This window comes from Planococcus citri, chromosome 4 (assembly GCF_950023065.1).
Source record: "Planococcus citri chromosome 4, ihPlaCitr1.1, whole genome shotgun sequence".
NCBI classification, from domain to species: Eukaryota; Metazoa; Arthropoda; class Insecta; order Hemiptera; family Pseudococcidae; genus Planococcus; species Planococcus citri.
In genome coordinates, this window is record NC_088680.1 from 16886464 (window position 1) to 16905644 (window position 19181).

Here is a 19181-nt window from a genome sequence, read left to right on the forward strand (position 1 = left end):
GACAATGGATGCTGTCAGGAGGCAGTGGATTGAAGGTAGAGGACGTGAATCATTCTCTGTAAGTGTGTTTAAATTAAATAAAGTTTGAGATTTTTGGGGAGAATTTTCATAAAATGTTTGGATGAGAGCAAAAAAAACGACTTTTTCAAAAAATAGGTGTGGATGATTTTTATTTCAGCAAAGGGTAGCATTTTACATCAATTTTTGCAAAGAGAAATGAAATTCCATGTAAATGTTTGACAATAAAAAAATTTAAAAACCTTGGGCCATTTCTGTTGAGAAGGTTAGAATGTTTCGCAACAGTTTGGTAGGAAAGTTGAGATTTGTGTGGGGGAGAAAAAAAATGATAATATTGGCATTTGGGAACATGTCTTAAAACCCATGTTTTACTCTGATTTATTTATTTATTTATTTATCTTTATTTTATTTTATTTTACTTTTTTTAGAACATGCCACCTGAGTTTCGAGAAGAAGAATTTTTTCAAAATGTGTCCTCGGAATGATATTTGTACATATGTTATTTGGTTAAATAAAGTCAGCGTTTAATGATGGAACGTATGTGTATGCGTGTTTATTTTGTGGTTTGGTCTCGATATTTCGTAATTTTTTGTGTAGAAAGGGAAAAAAATGAAAGTAGTTGAGTTGTTATTTTGAGATCATACATTCATGACTTATAGGGATGTTTGGATTAGCGTGTATTGTAGAATTTTTTTGTGTCAAGAGAACGATTTTTAGAAAAGAAAAAGAAAAAATGGAGAAACGTTGAATTTCAGAATTTATTTTCCAGTCAAATGCAGTTTTTGGAAGAAGAAAAAAAGTTTTGATTTTATGTATGTTACTTACAAATAATATCCGTAGTTTGGGATTTAGGTATTTGGGAATGAGCTAGAAGTTGTACCCTGAAAACTTGCAAAACAATAACAATTTTATTTGTTATTTGTTGGACACCTTATCATGTTATTGCTGTTTGGTAATGTATCTAAGAGGCACGCTCGTGTGACACCCCTGCCCTCCTGTTATGAGATTTCTATGGAAATCCGCGGAAAAGGCCGAAATTATCCAATATAGGGCCATGCACTGCTTACTATTCTGGAATCATTTAGAAATTTATATAAAAATTATGTGTGAGTATTCACAAAGTAATAATTTTAATTAATTTTTAATGTATCCAAGCAGCACGCTTGTGCCGCACCCCTGCCCTACCGTTCCAAGGTAGAAGTCTTACCCTGAAAACTTGCAAAACAATAACAATTTTATTTATGATGTGTTGAACACCATATAATGTTATTGCTGTTTGGTAAGTTCAATCAACTTTTGTAATTGGACTTCCAGAAAAACATCACTCAAAAGTAAGTGATTTTTTTTATTCAACTTTTCATAAAAATACAGGTGTGAACTCATCACCTCAGTTTTGTGATGCATATACGCTACACAATTGATAGAATCAAATTGAACTTTTCTCATGGTGGTGCCGTGGAACAGTGTTGACAAAACTCGTGTTGGTATGTGAGACACACTTTTTTTTTCAAACTTCATTTTTTTGACCATGTTGCACTCCCCTTTGGAACCTTGCTAAAATTATATGTTATACCTTAGGGTATGAGCAAATTTTGAAAAAAAATTCAGCCATGGCACCCCCCAAAATTTTTTTCTACCCAACAAAAAAACTTAGAAAATAGTAGGGGAAAAATTTCAAAAAATTACTAAAGCCCGACCTGACCCAAAAGCCTGAAACAAGCCCGATGGGCCCGAGCCCAAACCGACAATAATTTTTCAACACTTCTGATAAATTATGTTGCAACGTTGGCGTGATGCGACGAGATGGTTTTCCCAACAATACGCATTGTTGTGACGTGAACATGGTGCTACACTTCTTTATTTATGAGTACTCACAGCTCATGCGTTGAGTACCAGTTACGTACTGAAACCCAAACCCAAGAAAGCCCAACAAGCCCGGCCCGACCCAACTTTTATCAGGCTCTGCCCACGGGCTTTCGGACAGGCCTGTGCAGACCACTAGTGTGTACGGCTACATGATGTACACAATCTGTGTAAATTTCAACATTTTTCGTCGACCCCCCCCCCCTTTGGGAAATAAATCTTTGAATTTTTGATGTTTAGGGGGCGGTTTCTCTGAAAGGGGAGGGGATGGGTGGTCAAAAATTTGTATGGAGAGTTTTTACATCAAGGGTGACTTTTTGGACCACTTTCGATCCATTTTATAATTATGGACAAAATCCTGTGTACTTTCACAATTCTGATTTTTCAATGTCCAGGATTTTCTATTTACAGAAAAGTTGTTTGTTCTCACACATAAGTGTAAAAATGATATGAGCTCCAGAATTAAACAAATTTGTATCAAGATTATTATTTAAAATAAATATTGTAAGTAATTGCTTTGGGTACATATGTTAAATAAGTGAATGGTGACATTATGACCTTGAATGCCACCAGACATTCATCACACATGTGGCACAGTTCAGATGCATAGCACTTGTGTTATTTTCACATCATAGAAACTTTAGATTTTGTTATCTATTTCAGTTCCATTTGGTCATCCTGTATTTTTTTTTTTTTTTTCAAATAGAGAATCTATGATGAAAACAGAATACAACAGTGGTGCTTCAACGTTTAAGGAAGAACACTTTGTTACAATGATAAGTAATGGTGTTCTACATCACTTTCAAAATTAAGTAAGTAATCAAAGTGATCAATGAATTGATCGAATGATTTAAAATATTTAATTACCTAGGTACCATCTTAATTTAATAATTAGTGTTTCTTTTTGTTATCATTTAGAATTTTGTAACTTCTCAAAAAGGGATATATTCCCAATTCCCAAATCTTTATTCTTTCGATTAGATAGGTTGATACCTATCTCTGTAAATATTCCCCAGATTTTCGATAATGAGAAACGAGTTCTTTTTGATAAATTAATATTATGTGGTTAGGTAGGATCCTATTTTAATTCCTGTAACGATCCTACTTCCCTGAAATTCCCATGAGTATACTATTTTTGTTACCTATCCTATTCCTACATGTCAAATCTCATTAAAAATCCCCTTCTGTAATTCCTACAATCAAAACCTATACCACAAAGTGCTGGAAAATACACTAGATTTTTGTTATCTATTTCAAATTGAGTATAGGATTTGAATGTATGTAACTGAAAATGAACAAACTTTGAGTTCATCAAACTCGCAATCAAAACACTCTCAACTAGGTATGTATATTGTATATTGTATATGCTGAGATATGTTCTCGTTAACGTAGAATAAAACAGGGTTGTAAAAACGAAATGATTTCGTTTTTGTTTTTAGTTTTCATTTTTGATTATTAATAAATTAGGTTTTCGTTACATTAGAGGTACGTTTAGTAAATCCCCACAAAAATCACAAATAAAATCGTTTGTTATACCGAAATCCAATCACTTTTAAAAATAAGTAATTTTTTTTATTCAAAATTTTAAAACACTCATCACCTTGGTTTTTGCGATGTAAATGCACTAGTCAAATTTGTAATAGACCTTTCAATTTTCACGTTTACTTCCAACGTCATGTACTTGGGAAACCAAAGGAGGTTTTCCCTAAAAATAGTAGATACTTAAAATTCATTTTTTGGGTTTTAATTTTGTAATAATTTAATTTTAATAAGAATAAATTTTAAAATTTTAAATAAAATTTTAATTGAAAAAATATATAAATTTCATTTTAATTATGAGTTAAGATCTGGCCGATAAGGAATGGAGGGTCTTGGGATTATTAAGGCCGAACGTCGCAAAACAGTACCCTGAACCCAACGAGAAAAACCCTTAATTCAAAATAAGACCGTTTCAGCTCTACGTTCGTCGCTCACGTCATTTCAATAATCATAACACAGTCAAAAAAAATCCTACGAGGAAGTTGCAAGTACAATGGATATTCATCTGGATACGTAATATTGCATTTCGAGCGACACGAACAATCCTCGTGTTGAGACGAATCACACACGAAAATCAATACCAAAAAGTCGAACCTGGACTCGCGAATAACTTCAAGGATCTCCTTCGGCGACGAGCGACGACTTCGATCCACAGTAGTATAAATCTAAACAAAATGTACCAAAAATCAATAGCACACAAATACTTATTGGTGGAAATACGCGAGCGAAAGAACAAAAAAGGACCCGTACACGAAAAAATCCTTTATTACATTACATACAAAATTTAAATCTACAAAAAAAAAAAAAAAGCGAAAAAAATACACACACGTAACATAAAAAAAATAGAAATTTACCAATTCAAATAAAATAGGGAAGTGTTTAGTCAGAGTCTTCGCTACCGGAACGGTACTCCGAAACAGAGATATCGAATTTATACTCTTGGTCGCAACCCAAATACGAATCACTCATGAAGTACAACGTATACGAATATTCGCCTGTATGAACACCAAAAACACAATACGTTGTAAGAACACATTTTCTACTCATTAGCAACACGAATCAAAGACTCAATAAAGTATAAGATACTAACCAGGATTGGGAGCGACGAAATCCAGCTTGACTGCAGCTTTCTGATGCAGCGTTTGTCGTTTAATAGAAAGTAACGAATTCGTCTTGGGGTCGCCAATAACAACCCACCATCCTTCTTCTCGTTTCTGCGTTGAGAAAAAGAAAGAAAATATAGTACTTTTTTTTTAAAAATTCGATTCAAAGTTCATTTCATCTTTTCAAAAACAATTTCCACGAATATGAATCGAATACAAACAGAAAATATTCGCGTATCGGTTACATTGTGACTAACAATAATCCGACGACTGCTACCTCGCGAATAAATCTAACTATCCATCACGATGGAAATCGTGGTGCACAATGAACGTATCTGCTGGAATAAGCTCATGCCAGCCTCCAGCGGCGGATTACGAGATGTTGTGATCGATACGAACCAGACAGACACGGCGCAAAGCATATTCCCAGGTAAAATAAGGGAAATGGCTCTGTTCCCAGATTTGCAAAATTATGATGGATTACTATTGGGTATCTCCAAACAAAGTTTACGAGCGGAATCTCCGCCCCTCAACCCACCACACACCGACAGTCTAGCCGAAAAGCTGGAAAAATCGATATCCGGGAAGCATAATAGGGTCTATCAACACGTTTTTTTTTTCAAAGTTTTTCATCGTAGAGGTACTGTAGGGGTAAAATTGACAAAGAAAACTTTGAACCGCCACAGCTCCGCATTGAAGGGTTGATCGAACTGTTTTCGCCAAAATGTGTCTTTATACATAGGTACATATAAGAACTTTCTTCCTACCAATCCATAAAATTAAAATTTGGCCTGCTAAAAACTCTGAAAAACCGGTGTTTTTCGCGTTTTTTTTTTTTTTTTTGCAAAATATGCAAAATTTGCGAAAAATGTACAGAACAAAAAATGTCGAGCGTCGTCTACCGGAATTTTTTGGCGGAAAAACACTACCTTTTCACTACCTTTTTCACTGCCTTTTAAAAAAATGCCAAAATATTTTTAAACCTCCCCCTTCTCCTACAAAAACGATTTTTCATTTTTCATTGAACGTGGTAATTTTTTACATTGCAGTAAGTACACGTTTTCATCAATTTGAAATCAATTCAATGATTTTATAACTATTTACAATTTCTCATGTAGGTAGGTATACATGTTAAAAATACAAAATGAGCGAACTCGAAAAATTAACAAATCAACTATTTTGAGAATAAAAATTCTTTCAAATAAATGAAAGACGAAGGATTTTTTTTTAACTCGTATTTTTAGCAGTGATTTTTCAGAGTGTCTAGTCCAACAAAATTTCAAAATAAAAATGCAGGACTTTGGCAGGACGTTTTTTAAACACTTGGGATTTTTCAAGAGGGAGGGGGGGAGGACGAGGCAAAATTTTACAACAACATTTTTCGCTTTTCCAATGTCTTCAAACATCCCAAGATTATTTTCAAGCAAGCGAATGTCGAGAATATAATTTTGTCTTTCAATATTTTTGCTTTTATTTTCAGCCTTATAGTCGGGGGGCCCGCGTAAGGATCACTTGCATTCCCCTGTTGGAAAGCCGAAATTAATTCAGCATACTAATTTTAATACGCTGTGAAGTCGATTTCAGGTAAATTTCAATTCGTTTTGGAGCCTCCAGAATTTTTTTGAAAATTACTGGAGCCTCCAGTAAATTTTTAAAACTTTAAATTTCATCAAAATGAAGATGAAAAGCTGAAATTGACTATGCACTCCAATTTTAACACCCTCTGAAGACGACTTAAGGTGAGCCCACGTAATTTTGGAGCCTCCAGTGACTTCTTGAAAGGTTTCATGGCGTTTTTCGGAGAACTGAAATTTCCAAAAAGTAGCTAGAAGCTTCAGAACCACTTGAAACCACCATGCAGTCCACTTCGTATTATTGTATTAAAATTAGTTTGCAGAGTAAATTTCGGCTTGCTGACCCCATTTGATGAAATTTTGGGGAAATTCAAAGTTTCAAAAATCTACTGGAGGCTCTAGTTATTTTCAAAAAATTGCTGGAGGCTCCAAAACGACTTGAAATTTACCTGCTGTCGACTTCATAGCGTATTGAAATTAGTTTGCAGAATTAATTTCGGCTTTCCCACTCCATTTGATGAAATTTTGTGGGAATTTCGAGTTTCAAAAATCTACTGGAGGCTCCAGTAATTTTCGAAAAATCGCTGGAGGCTCCAAAACGACTTGAAATTTACCTTCAATTGACTTCATAGCGTATTGAATTAGTTTGCAGAATTAATTTCGGCTTTCCAATTCCATTTTGATGAAATTCTGTGGGAATTTCGACTTTCAAAAATCTGCTGGAGGCTCCAGTAATTTTCAAAAAATCGCTAGAGGCACAAAACGACTTGAAATTCACCTGCAGTCGACTTCATAGCGTATTGAAATTAGTTTGCAGAATTAATTTCGGCTTTCCAACTTCATTTTGATGAAATTATGTGGGAATTTCGTTTTTCAAAAATTTGCTGGATGCTCCAGAACTGCTCAAAACGGTTTGAAACAGTTTCCAATCGATTTGGTAGGTCGAAAATAAAGTATATTCCAAATTTCAGCGTTCTAGGTCAATTTGGTAAAATTTTGATTTTTCCCCCACATTTTTGACCAAAGTTTGATATATGAAAATTCACCAAAAATCCGAAAAGGCACTTGCACTTGAAGTTTTGACAACAAGTGATGAATTTTTGCCTGCTCTTTCAATCTACCTTTGTACGGTTTAAAATTTTTTGTGCTAGTCTTATGTTGGAACGCAAAATCTGCGATTTCGGCTGACCTGTCACTCAAAATGGCCGCCATTTTGTAACTATGGCCACTTTTTTTTCAGGACAAGGGCTAGAAATGTTCTTTAGGACTCCCCTTTGAGAAAAAAGTTGTCCCGGAGCATCGGCAAGGGGGTGCAAGTGATCCTTATGCGGGCCCCCCGACTATTAAGGTTCTTGATACTGTAATAAAATTGGATGAATAAAAAACTTTTTTCAAAATAAAAAATTTAAAAAAAAACTATTGGAAAATATGAACAACATTTGGAAAAAAATATACCAATTTTTCAGAAAAGCAATCAAAAATTAGTATTTCGAGGGGTATAAAAACGTTGTTTTCTTGGGTAATGAATGAAGAAGTTTATTATTTTTGCTTAAAATATTTAAAACTTGAATGATTATTTAAAAAAATAAAAAAATGCAAACTTGAAAAAAAAGCAAACGAGCCCGAGTGAAATGAGGCTAAGAAAGCGTTCAAAAATTCATGTTTCAAGAAGTAAAAAAAAGTTTTTTAATGGAGGTAAGGGAGTATTTTTCTGATTGAAACTTCGAACATTTCCTGAATATGAACAATAAGTTTTTCATATCGAAAAAGAAAAGCAAATATAGCCCGAACGAAGCGAGGGCAAAAGCGTTCAAAAATATGTACCTAATTCAAGTTCTAAAAAAGTCAACAAATGAGCCATTTTTTACAAAATTTTTTTCGAGCAGAAAATCGGATTTTCCGCTTTTTTTCATTTTTCACTAGGTACCTTTTAAGAAAAATTGCTGAAAATCACTACTTTTTCACTACTTTTACTACCGACTTTCAAAATCACTACTTTCACTACCTAGTATAGACACCCTAATTATAGCAAAGATTTTAGTCATAAGTTCTGTGAATAAAAAAATACCAAAAAAATTCAAATTGAGGTCAGAGAAATTCAGTTAACATTCTTTTCTATTTAAATAGGTTTCCAAAATGTACTTGATGAAAAAAAAATCTTTCAAAATGAAAATATCGCAAGTCAAACTTACACAAATTTACCAAGAATGGGAAAATTACCCAAAAATTGTTCAGAAGTCCAACTCAAAATCGGTAATGAAAAATTTTGAAAAAAATCTTATTGACAGGCCCATGCTTCCCCTACACATTCCGCGTGGTATCAGAATTTTCTTCCCCCCTCCCCCACTACTCATGGATGCACGGCGACTAACAAAATTTCAAAATGAAAAAGTAGGACTTTCAGCAGGTCATTTTTCGAGCACTTATGGAATTTTTCATGGTGAGGGGGGGGGGGCTGGTCAAAATTTACATTCAAATTTTTAGCCAAATTTTTGTAACAATTTCGAATGATAATTCTTTTTTTCTTGGAAAAATTCAAAATTGAAAGAGAAAGGCAAACAGCCTGAGTGAAGCGATGCCAAAAGTTTTCAAAAATTCAATCGTGGAGAGCGGAGTTTATTTTCCAGAGTCAAACTTTGAACATTTCTTGAATTTGAACTTGAACTCAGATTTTCTATGCTCAAAAATGTGTAGGGTAATTCAAAATCTAAAAAAGTCAACAAATGAGCCCTTTTCTACAAAATTTGTTCAAAATTCCGGAAAAAATTGAAAATTTGAAAAAAGTCTTATTGAAAAAAAAGTAGGACTGGTAGGACCTGGCAGACACCTTGGGTCGATTTTTTCCCGCCAAAAACGCGTTTTTTGGCTATACTGTCCAAGGGGATGGGTTGAGGGGCGGAAATTCTGAACCGAAAATTTTTTTGGAGATACCCAACAATAATCCATCATAATTTCCCAAATCTGGGAACAGGCCCATTTCGCCTATTTAACCTGGGAATACCCCTTGGGCCCTTGTTTACCTCGTTTCCGAGAAAGCATACGATTACACGATCTTATGATATAACAGTAGCCGATTGAGTATGAAAAAAACCATACCTGCGGGAAATAAGGAGCGATAACAGGCCCGGTGACTTCGTCTTCTCTTTCCAAGTTCACCACGACGTGTACAGTTGAGCCGGGCGAAATACGATCTTTATTCTCGATTTCGTAATGCAGCTCGATATTCGGGTAACGATTACAAAATCGGGCAACTTCGGCCATTTGAGCGTCGTTCAGCTGAAGCAATTTGTTACGATCGCGATCTTCCAATTCCATTATATCGAACACGGTTTCTACGCCCTGTAATCATCGAATTGGTCAAATTAGCGATACACGAGTCTAACAAGATATTAAGGGTGCAATTGGCGAACAACGACTCGCGAATTTTACCTTATCGTTGCATCGTTTGATTATTTCAGGAGTGAAATATGGTAATTGTTTCAAATACGACTCTTTACTCCACATGGCTTGGGTGACCATTTGTGCCAATTCCATAGCAGCTACCGCAGGCGATAACCAACCGTTCGAGCTGAGTACATCGACGCAAGCTTGGATCAATCTGATAGCCTATAATAAAAAAATTGAAATCGTTGAATTTATCGCTAAAATTTTTCAATCTCGATGAGAGAAGAAAAGGAACAGGAGGAAAAAGACGAGGATGAGGAACGTAAAATTTTTACTAAAAAAAAAAGTTGGAGATTCCACTTCGAGAACTCACCTTGCTCAATATCATTTCGGTATCCTGCTGTAATTCAGCTCCGAGCTGTATTCTGGACAGATGAGCTTGCAGCAGAAGATTCGTTTTGACGTGCGGATCATTGTACTTGATTCCTTGGCCAGCAGCGAGTAATTTATTTGGTAATCGTTGAGCCAACGTACGAAGCAACTCGTCTTCTTTACGACGCACCGGTACAACTTCGTATTCGGCAGCGCTGCCGATGATTTCTAATAATCCTCGTATTTTAGTCTTGCTGTTCAGCGATAACGAGAATAATTCTGAAACAAAACAGAAAATTATCAATGTAAAATAAGCTAAAGGCTCGAAATTTGATGACACTGCTGCAGTACAGCAAGAAAAATCCACTCAGTGATCATTCCACTCACCAATGGTAGTGTAGTTGATATAATAGTAGGCCGCGATCATTCCCAAATTCAAAGGTAAACAGTCTATTTCGTCTTCGATACTGATACACTATAAACAAGCAAAAAAACAATCACAGATAACAAAATCGTTTCGATTATCGACTATCGTACATTTCTTCGTAAAAAAACTAGACGCATACCTTCGACTGTTGCAAATCGGTTAACGTATTTTCCACCAAATCGGACAAATGATCCGACAAATGTCGATGAGTAACACCTTGTAAATTGTAATAATTCGGATTCTGGGTTAGCCTTCTGTACAGCAGTGTCCACGTTAGATAATCTACGGCGTCTTGTTTGTTTTCAATAGTTTTCGTGACGATTTCGGCGTTAAAATGATCGTGGAGTCTGTGATCCAAGTGACTCTCCACGGGCAGAGCTTCGTTGAGGAATTTCTTGAAGAAATCTTTTTTCGACGTTTGACACATGAGGACGCATTTCGAGTCGCTGTCTTCTAGAGGACGATTGGCTCGGCCGATCATTTGAAGGACATCGGTGATAGGGTAATCTTCGTACCTGGATATCAAAAAAAAAAAAAAAAACAACACACGTAAGTGAATTGGTATTGGAGCTGGCAAGTTCGATAGCATAGCTCGCGTGGGGATAACTTACGAGTGTATTTTTCCGTCGTAGTATTGGGTATCCATTATGATTACAAGATGCGAAAAAATATTCAAAGACCAGCACAAGTTTTTGGCCGCTACAGCTACTTGAATAGCTCCGCTGTTGAATAATAATTCGACGGTGCTTCTGTCGTTGGCTGTAAGTCCTTCGTGCAGGTACGCAACACCTTGGGGTACGATTTCCTTCAAAGTCTACAAAAAAATTCGCAAAAAAAAAACGAATGATTACTACACCGGTGGTTAGTAGATGGTAAATATTTATTTAAACGTCTACTTCAAGTCTGAAAGACTTTAGAATGGAAAAATCCAACCACTCAGACAATAAAGCAAATATTTACACTTAAAATTGCGTATTTTTTACGTAATTATTTTACCTTATCTTCGAGTTTGTTCCATAAATCTTCCAATAATTTTTTCATATCATCTTCGTAACTGAAAGCAAATCTATCAGCTTTCTTGTCTGATGCAGCAAAGCTGAGGATATCGATGGCGGTTAATTTGGCTTGTTTGCGAGTAGGAACGAATACTACGACTGGTTTATCCGGACTGTATCGAGAAATCGCATTATAGACAGGTTTGCCCATCGCAATGATCCGAGTCAAGTTGTGAGTTATGTTAAAACCCTGGCGAAAAAATTAATAAACGTGTAATAATCGAACAATCCGCTTCAGTCGTCCAAACACTGCCAAAAAAAATGCACTCACTTGAACATGCAATTCCAAAGGAACCGGTCTAACGCTAGGATGGAAATTGAAAGTTGCATTGGCGTTGCAACCGAGCCACTGAGCCACATCTCGAGCATCGGCTAACGAAGCTGACAATCCGATGATACGGATAGCTTTATCGATTTGTTCCGAAATGTATCTCATACGAGAACATACGACTTCCAAAACAGGCCCGTCTTCGCCTCCTACCAACTGCACAATAAAAAAGAGGACATAAGAATCTAAAATCGTGTAATTTTTAGATTTTAATGATTTGCAATTCCGAACCTGTAATTCATCGGCGATAAACAGTTGAATATTGGTGACGTTTTTACGTTGTTTCCATCTGCGTGACAGTACGTCCCATTTTTCTGCGGTTGTAATGATGATTTGACCTTTCGCCAGCAACTACGATAAACAAAGGCACCAGTTACTACACATTTTCATTCAATTTTGGAAACATTATCAATGACAGAAAACATGAATATTATGATTTTTTGGCCTTTTTTCAAAATTAAATATCGTTTTAAAGAGATTTGATTTTTATAAAATGGATTTCAAAAGAGCAAAAAAATAATTTAAGGTCACTGCCCTTCAAAAGTACTCCATTCGCTGATACCAGCAAACCAAAAACGATATTAAACACCGAATCCTGGTCAAAATGGGGCACAAATCATAAATTTCCACGCTTTCTTCAACCAGGTAAAATTACCTTCAAATCAGCTCCGGTTTCCCCGGTCAGGGAAACAACTTTGGGGAACTTATTGGACCAATCTGCGTAAACGATTTCAGCCAAAGGTTCTTTCGGTACCAAATAAACGCATCTGCCTTCGCTATTTTGAGACAGCATCCTCATGATAGCAAACTCGGCGATCGTTGTTTTACCTACGAGAGAAAAAACACAACGTGAACGATTCGATTTCATTTTCAGACACAATCGAATTAAATTCTTCAACTTACCTGATCCAGTAGGAGCTCCTACGAACACATTATCGTCCGTATTGTACACAGCGTTGAAAACCTGAGTTTGTATAGGATTGAATTGCTTGAACTGGGTGAAATTTTCACTCGTGTATAAACTCTCGAATGAGCTGTTTCTCAAAGCCGTAATCTATAAACGTCATAAACAGGTAATTAGTTAATATCGCAACAGATTCTCAAGTTCAGAAAAAAATAAGAGAACGTACCGGTAAAGGTTGCAAATCCAATAACTCGGTAGGAGGCAAGTTCTTTTCGGGTAAAATGAGATGCTTAAAACTGACAGGTAACTCGGTTTCTGAACCTATCCAACGATCAGAGACGACTCTACAAAGGGAAAAAAATTATCAGCTGCGTTCAATCTTCTAATTCAAATTTTACACATTTCGTGTAACTCACCTCAAGAAGTAATGCGGCGATAAAGGCTCGTAAACGGGTACGAAGAACTTGAGCATATGTTCATCACCCGAGAACTTTGCTTTCAGAAGGAAAAACTCGTTATGTAAGATCACCTCGGAGCCGACATCTTCGACCAAAACCCAGAACGCTTCCGAAGCACCGTGTAATTTGTCATCCCACTGGAAATCTGGCGTAATGGTCAATTCGACTCTCAACGTGGACCTCGTGATAGGTTGAATATGAGTGGAAAGTTCCAGCTTAGGGAACTGATGGACGTATTTGTGGATAGTTTTGCCTAATTTAGGAACACGAATCAATTCGCCGATTTCGTTTGGTCCCAGATCGTATAATCTTTCCCAAGGGAAGCTTTTCTTTTCGATTTTCTTGATGATTTCTTCGGGTATTTTACGAAATTGTCGCAGAGGTGACATCGATGGCCACATTCTTCGGTCGATCATTTTGCACAGAGAAAGAGTTTTATCTGCCAACTGGGCCCAGCCACGGTGAAGTACTGAAAAACATGAAAAAACGTAATTTTAAAAACACGTCTTTCGTAAAATAAACAAGACAAGCGCAAATCGTTGAAAAGTTGACGCAAAAATCTTGAATTTCTCAATTGACGAGTTCGATTTCAATTTACCTATTTCAAAAATAGCTCTCATCAGACGTGCGGCAGACTGAGTCACGTGCAACATATCGGCCATCAGAGCAAATCCTTCCAATTTCAGCTGAGAAATATACGCTTGCAACAATACGTTAACTTTGGCACTAGGTTCTTCGATACTTTCCTAGAAACAAAAATCAAATCATCAGATACATTCACAGAATAATTTTCAGTCGATAACTGAATCGTAAATCGATTTAAGTACGCAATCTTCGCTTTAAAAAATGGGTAGTGACTGTAAAAGCAACTCACCTTAATGGGTATTGGCACCCTTTCCATCAATTTCTGCAATTCGAGCTTCTCTTCTTCTCTAACGGTAATATTTTTGAACTCAGAAGACAACGAGAATACCCTAAAGCACGAAATAAATCTTAATTAGTAACAGAACATTGCTAATTTTCAATCTGTGCAATGAAAATAACTCACCTGAACAACTCAATTCGGCTCAAAGTCGGTTTAAGCAGTTGATCATACGTCGACATACTTTCGTGGGTACAATAATAATGACTAGCAATTCTACCAAGTTCGGTGCTCTGAAAAATGAGTCGAAAAAATCATTCGATTAAATTTCGTACGAATAATAACCCTTCGAGAATGCATTCGTGATTCAACGAGTCATCAAATACCTGTAATAGACCAGATTTTCTGTCGTATTTGATTAAATTGGACTTTTCTAAGATGAAAGCAGCTGTATGGATGAGATCAGCTAAATGTTGTTCAACTTCACGTTCGTCGTTAGCTTTATCTTCGGAGAGACCATATAAAGGAGAAGCTTTCTTCAATCTAGAATGAAAAAAATCATAAATTACTCGAACTCGGCCTAAAATCGATCATTTTTTCTGTAATTGATTCAAACACACGTACCTTATATAGAAATACGTGTACTTCATCCAATCCACAGCATCTCGAACATTCTGAATAGTGCCCAGAACTAATTCGGCATTCAACAAGTCTGGTAATTTGGAGACCAATTGCGATTCGATAGGGAGCTGCTGATTCAGTAAGGATAAATAGTATTGCAACTCGCTATGATTCGTGATTAAGATACCTTCTCCTTTGGTATCGTACTGAGGTCGACCAGCACGTCCCAACATCTGAAAATAAATCGAAATTAATCACAGGTTCCAATATGATCAGCAATTGGTTCAATTACAGGTTAGAAAAGTATCATCAACGTACTTGTAGCACATCCAAAGCTCCCAATTCGACCCATCTGCCTTTTTCCGGATTGTAAACCTGGGTACCTTTGATAATAACGGTATGAGCCGGTAAATTCACACCCCAAGCTAACGTAGCAGTTGAAACCAAAACTTGGATATGTCTATCGGCGAACAAATCCTCGACTAGGGTTCTGTCAACTCGAGTCATTCCGGCATGATGGATAGCGAAGCCATACGGTAACAAATCTTTCAGTTCTTGATTCTAGAACACGAATACAAAACGAATCAGTCATAAATCCGGAGCATCGGCGATCAGATTCAAGAAAAGTTGAACCTACTTTGACTTGCTCAGCTTCAGTTCGAAGAATTTCCATCGAAGCGGATCCTTCTCTGAGGAAATTGCCCAATGTATCTTTTTCCAGACACATATCTCTAATAACTCGGGCAGTTTTACCGGTTTCTTTACGCGAATGAACGAATACGAGAACTTGATTACGACCAGCGTGTTCCATTACTTTCTCGTAGACAATTTCGTTCATAACTTGGAACCTTTTCAACGCCTTTTTCTCGGTGATACCGATGTACTGTTGTTCTAGAGCGACCGGACGGTAACTATTGTCGAAATAAAATAATCCCTGCAAAATGCACACCGCTAATTAATATTTCGAAGTAAATATACCGGATATTTCAAGGCAGATATTCCGTTTTAAGGATGGAAAATAGTTCGCAGAAGATTTCAACTTACTGTAGCCAGCTTGATACGTAAAAATCTAGCGACGTCTTTGTAATTCGGTAAAGTGGCACTGAGACCAACGATTCTCACGTTATCTCTTGTTGCTTCGATATTTCTCATAGTTCTGGCAATCAATGCTTCTAGAACTGGACCACGTTCGTCGTGCAACAAATGAATTTCATCCTAGACAAAAAATAACGTTTTCTTAACAAAATATTTTGTTAATAGCTTTTTTTTCAAAGACTGATGGAAAAAAACGTAACCATAATCGGGGAAAAAAACTACGAGAGCCTTATAATGGAAAAAAATACTTGAAACATGTTTCTCGACACTTACGATAATCATAAGACGAACTAACTGAGTGAAAGTCTTCTCGCCACCTTTTCTTGTAATAATATCCCATTTCTCAGGAGTACACACGATCACCTGAGTGGCATGAATTTGCTCTCTGGTCAACTGATGATCTCCGGTAAGTTCAGACACGGTTAGATTATACGAACTTAATCGCTGGAACGAGATTTGGAATTAAAATAATATTCACAATATTCTCATTTTCAATATTCAAAAAATAGCACTCACTTTGGAGAAATTTCCAACCATTTCCTGTACAAGTGACCTCATAGGAGCGACGTAGATAATTTTAAATTCATCAGCGTTAATGGTTCCATCGCTATTAATATGTTTACCAATCTCTCGCATCATACACAACAACGCCACGTTGGTTTTACCAGCACCCTGCGTTAAAAAACACGGTTATAAAACGTCCAAAAATCAATTTACACAACAAAGTATTTAAAAAAGCTTACGGTAGGAGCGCAAAGTAACAGATTTTCATCTGACTCTAGGGCAGATTTATGAAGTTGGCTTTGAATACGATTCAACGTCTTAAAATCGGAAAACGCTGGCTGTACATAAGGGGGTAATTTCTCAATCTGTACGAGTTTTTCGTTAGCTTCAAAAGCTTTCGGTTTCAAAGCAGGTACGTGAACTTCTTCGTAACCTGAAACAGAACGAGAAAAAAAAATTACAACGTTGTAAAACACCACAAAGACGGGTTCAATTACCTTTTCTTTGTTTACGGAAAGACCCATCAGGCAGCTGGCATCGTTTATTGGACATGAAATGAGATCCGTCCTGAAATACCAAATCATCCAAATCTAATGTCTTACGATGACCGGCGATTTGGCCATCGACAGATTCGGAGCTTTCTTGCAATTGTTCGCTACGTCGAGTAGTTCTCGAACTGAAATTCTGCTCTTCGTCATCTTCTTGATCCAGCTGTCGTAGAATACGAGCCAATGATTCGTCTGAACGCATCTTCTCTCGGATTTTCTGACGTTCGTCTTCACTTTGAGAGGATGCCAGGAGAGTACAATATAAAACTGTAAAAAAAACATACCATGATTAGTGGACTGTGAAAATAAACACATCGAGGAAATTGAGTAACGAAAGAACTTACTCATTTGACGATGTTTCTTCAAGATTTTGATAAAATCGAAGCATTCGGGACCGAGCAAATTTACGAGATCGGTTTCACATTCGTGAGTTGTTTCAGCAGTTTTTAAAATATTCAGCACGTCTTTCGATTTGGATTGAGTGACCATAGCATCGTCGAAATGTCTGGACAAACATCTTTGTAACCAGTACGCGTCGATATCCAGAGGATGAAGGGTTTTTTCTTTCTTCGTTTCTTCTCGACTAGTTAACTGAAAAAATGAAGACAGGTCAGAAAAAATTTCTCCAATTAACGAATAAATAGGTAATTATGAATCGAATTATTACGTTTTCGGCATGAATGGCGGTGCTAAGTTTGGCTTCTTCGCCTTCTTCCTCCATTTCATCGTCTTCTCTGATTTCACCGTAGACGTCTTCGTCATCTTCTTCTTCGCTTTCTTCGAACTGTACGTTGATTCCATACGTTTCATCGACAGTAGTTTCCTCTGCATGAAAACATTAAAAAAATTAGACCACGAATCAACGATGCGAACAGAACAAGGGTTTCTTACCGGTGACTTGAGTTTTGCCTTCGTTTCCAAAATCGGTGATTTTCTTCGATAAATTAACAAACAACGAGAACTTTTCTTCGCTCAAAGGTCCGAGCAAATCTTCGGTTTGGATTTTCTTCTCGCGATCTTTGTATCGATCATTTTTCAAAACTTCTAACACCTCGTCGGCAGCACCGCATAAAATTTCGTGCGACTGAAACGAATAACACGATTAATACACTCATCAATCACGACCAACGCATAGAACAGAAAATAACTCACCGCATCTCCGAGGGCTTCTTGAATCAATGATAAAATATATTCGTAAGTGGTCCGAGTGGCTTGTGTTTTCGGTCGGTATTTAATGCCAACCATGTCATCGACACCGTCCGAAAGTAACGAAGCTCCTTTCATTTTGGCGAAATCATACTGTGACTCGTCACGTTTTTCTCGCCTAAAATGAATCTCATGATGAAATCTTTCTAAATGAATTGAATATCAAAAATGTACTCACTTCACTTTTCTTTCTTCAGCCTTGACCGGCTTCGTTCTTTGAAACTTATCACCCATTCGGGTGCCATCGATTTTACCAACCAACGAGAGTACTTCGCCGGTCGCTTCATCTCTGTTACGACGGTCGATTAATCTGACATCAGCTTGCAGTACAAGATTGGAATTCTGCGAAAATAAGAGAAATTCGTAAACATTCGAGTGATAGTAGTCGGTGGGTGTTTGACGGTCGGTGTTTACATCTAACACATGAAATATCTGTCTGGTGTGCAAACAGTTGTGACAGCAATCATATCGAAAGTGTTTAGAATACAAATATCGTACGAATAGATTGGATATATTTCACCATCTTAAGAAATAATAAGATTCTGATATGCTTACCGCTTTGTATTCGTACTGCAGCTGACGTGCCGCTGCGTCCGCCATTACGATGAAAATTCGATACCGTCACAATTGAAGTATCTAGTTAATTATAATAAAATGAAATGAACTAAAAACATACATTTTTTTATAAATTATTTCAATTATAATAAAACTTTCTCATAAAAATGCACGCGGATACGCAAAGATCAGCGACGAAAAAAAAAGAGTTGTTATCCAAAATATCAAGATCGCAGTAGCAAGGTCAGGATGATACTCGGTGTTCAATCAATTTTGGAACTTTGTAATTTTTAAATATCTATTTTTTCATCGAAAAAGCGACTGACATAAAATATAAATTATTTGATTTCGAATATTTGATGAAAAATATATAATAAATATACTATATTTTACGTAACATGCTTTTGTGGAGAAAAAACTGAATTTAAAACTTACATGAAAGTTGAAACTGGAAATTCAACACGCAAGGTTCTTATAAGCTAGGTTTGTTTCATTTCCGACCAATAGAAACAAAGCATTCGAATCAGAGTTTCTCATTGGTTCTTTGTTTTGTGTTTTCACTCCCTCCCCCTTCAATGAAAAATTTAAAAATTATAAACAAGTGATAAGATCAAACACAAAATTTATCAAAAATAATCAAAATTCTACCGGCATTCGGGTATTTGAGCAAATTTCTTCATCATTGTGACAGTTATTTCAATTCTCTCTGCATTTTCACTAGTTGAGAACAATACTGTTATTTTTCATTTCTATTCTACATCAAAC

At 36.4% G+C, this 19181-nt stretch overlaps 1 protein-coding gene across 2 annotated transcripts; it reads right to left on the reverse strand.

Annotated features, from left to right (window-relative positions):
* Positions 1–2722: 2722 nt before the first annotated feature.
* l(3)72Ab (U5 small nuclear ribonucleoprotein l(3)72Ab) lies at positions 2723–18986 on the reverse strand. 2 transcript variants are annotated; one of them, XM_065360951.1, is made up of 34 exons: positions 18417–18610; positions 18040–18203; positions 17808–17979; positions 17547–17739; positions 17323–17480; positions 17000–17246; positions 16605–16922; positions 16347–16540; positions 16120–16275; positions 15877–16047; positions 15553–15723; positions 15146–15442; positions 14827–15069; positions 14512–14741; positions 14274–14430; positions 14074–14180; positions 13900–13999; positions 13624–13771; positions 12984–13494; positions 12794–12911; positions 12567–12717; positions 12319–12491; positions 11895–12014; positions 11607–11819; positions 11277–11525; positions 10892–11094; positions 10420–10795; positions 10241–10328; positions 9855–10132; positions 9527–9703; positions 9194–9436; positions 4511–4634; positions 4275–4415; positions 2723–4085 (listed from the first exon to the last, which is right to left on the reverse strand). In XM_065360951.1, exons 1-33 carry the CDS (start codon positions 18459–18461, stop codon positions 4300–4302), a joined length of 6411 nt encoding a protein of 2136 aa, XP_065217023.1. In that variant the 5' UTR covers positions 18462–18610; the 3' UTR covers positions 2723–4085; positions 4275–4299. The 2 variants fall into 2 exon arrangements, with proteins under 2 accessions (XP_065217023.1, XP_065217022.1); XM_065360950.1 differs by lacking the exon at positions 2723–4085 and adding an exon at positions 18852–18986 and having other exon boundaries at positions 4168–4415; positions 18417–18497.
* Between the last annotated feature and the right edge of the window lie 195 nt (positions 18987–19181).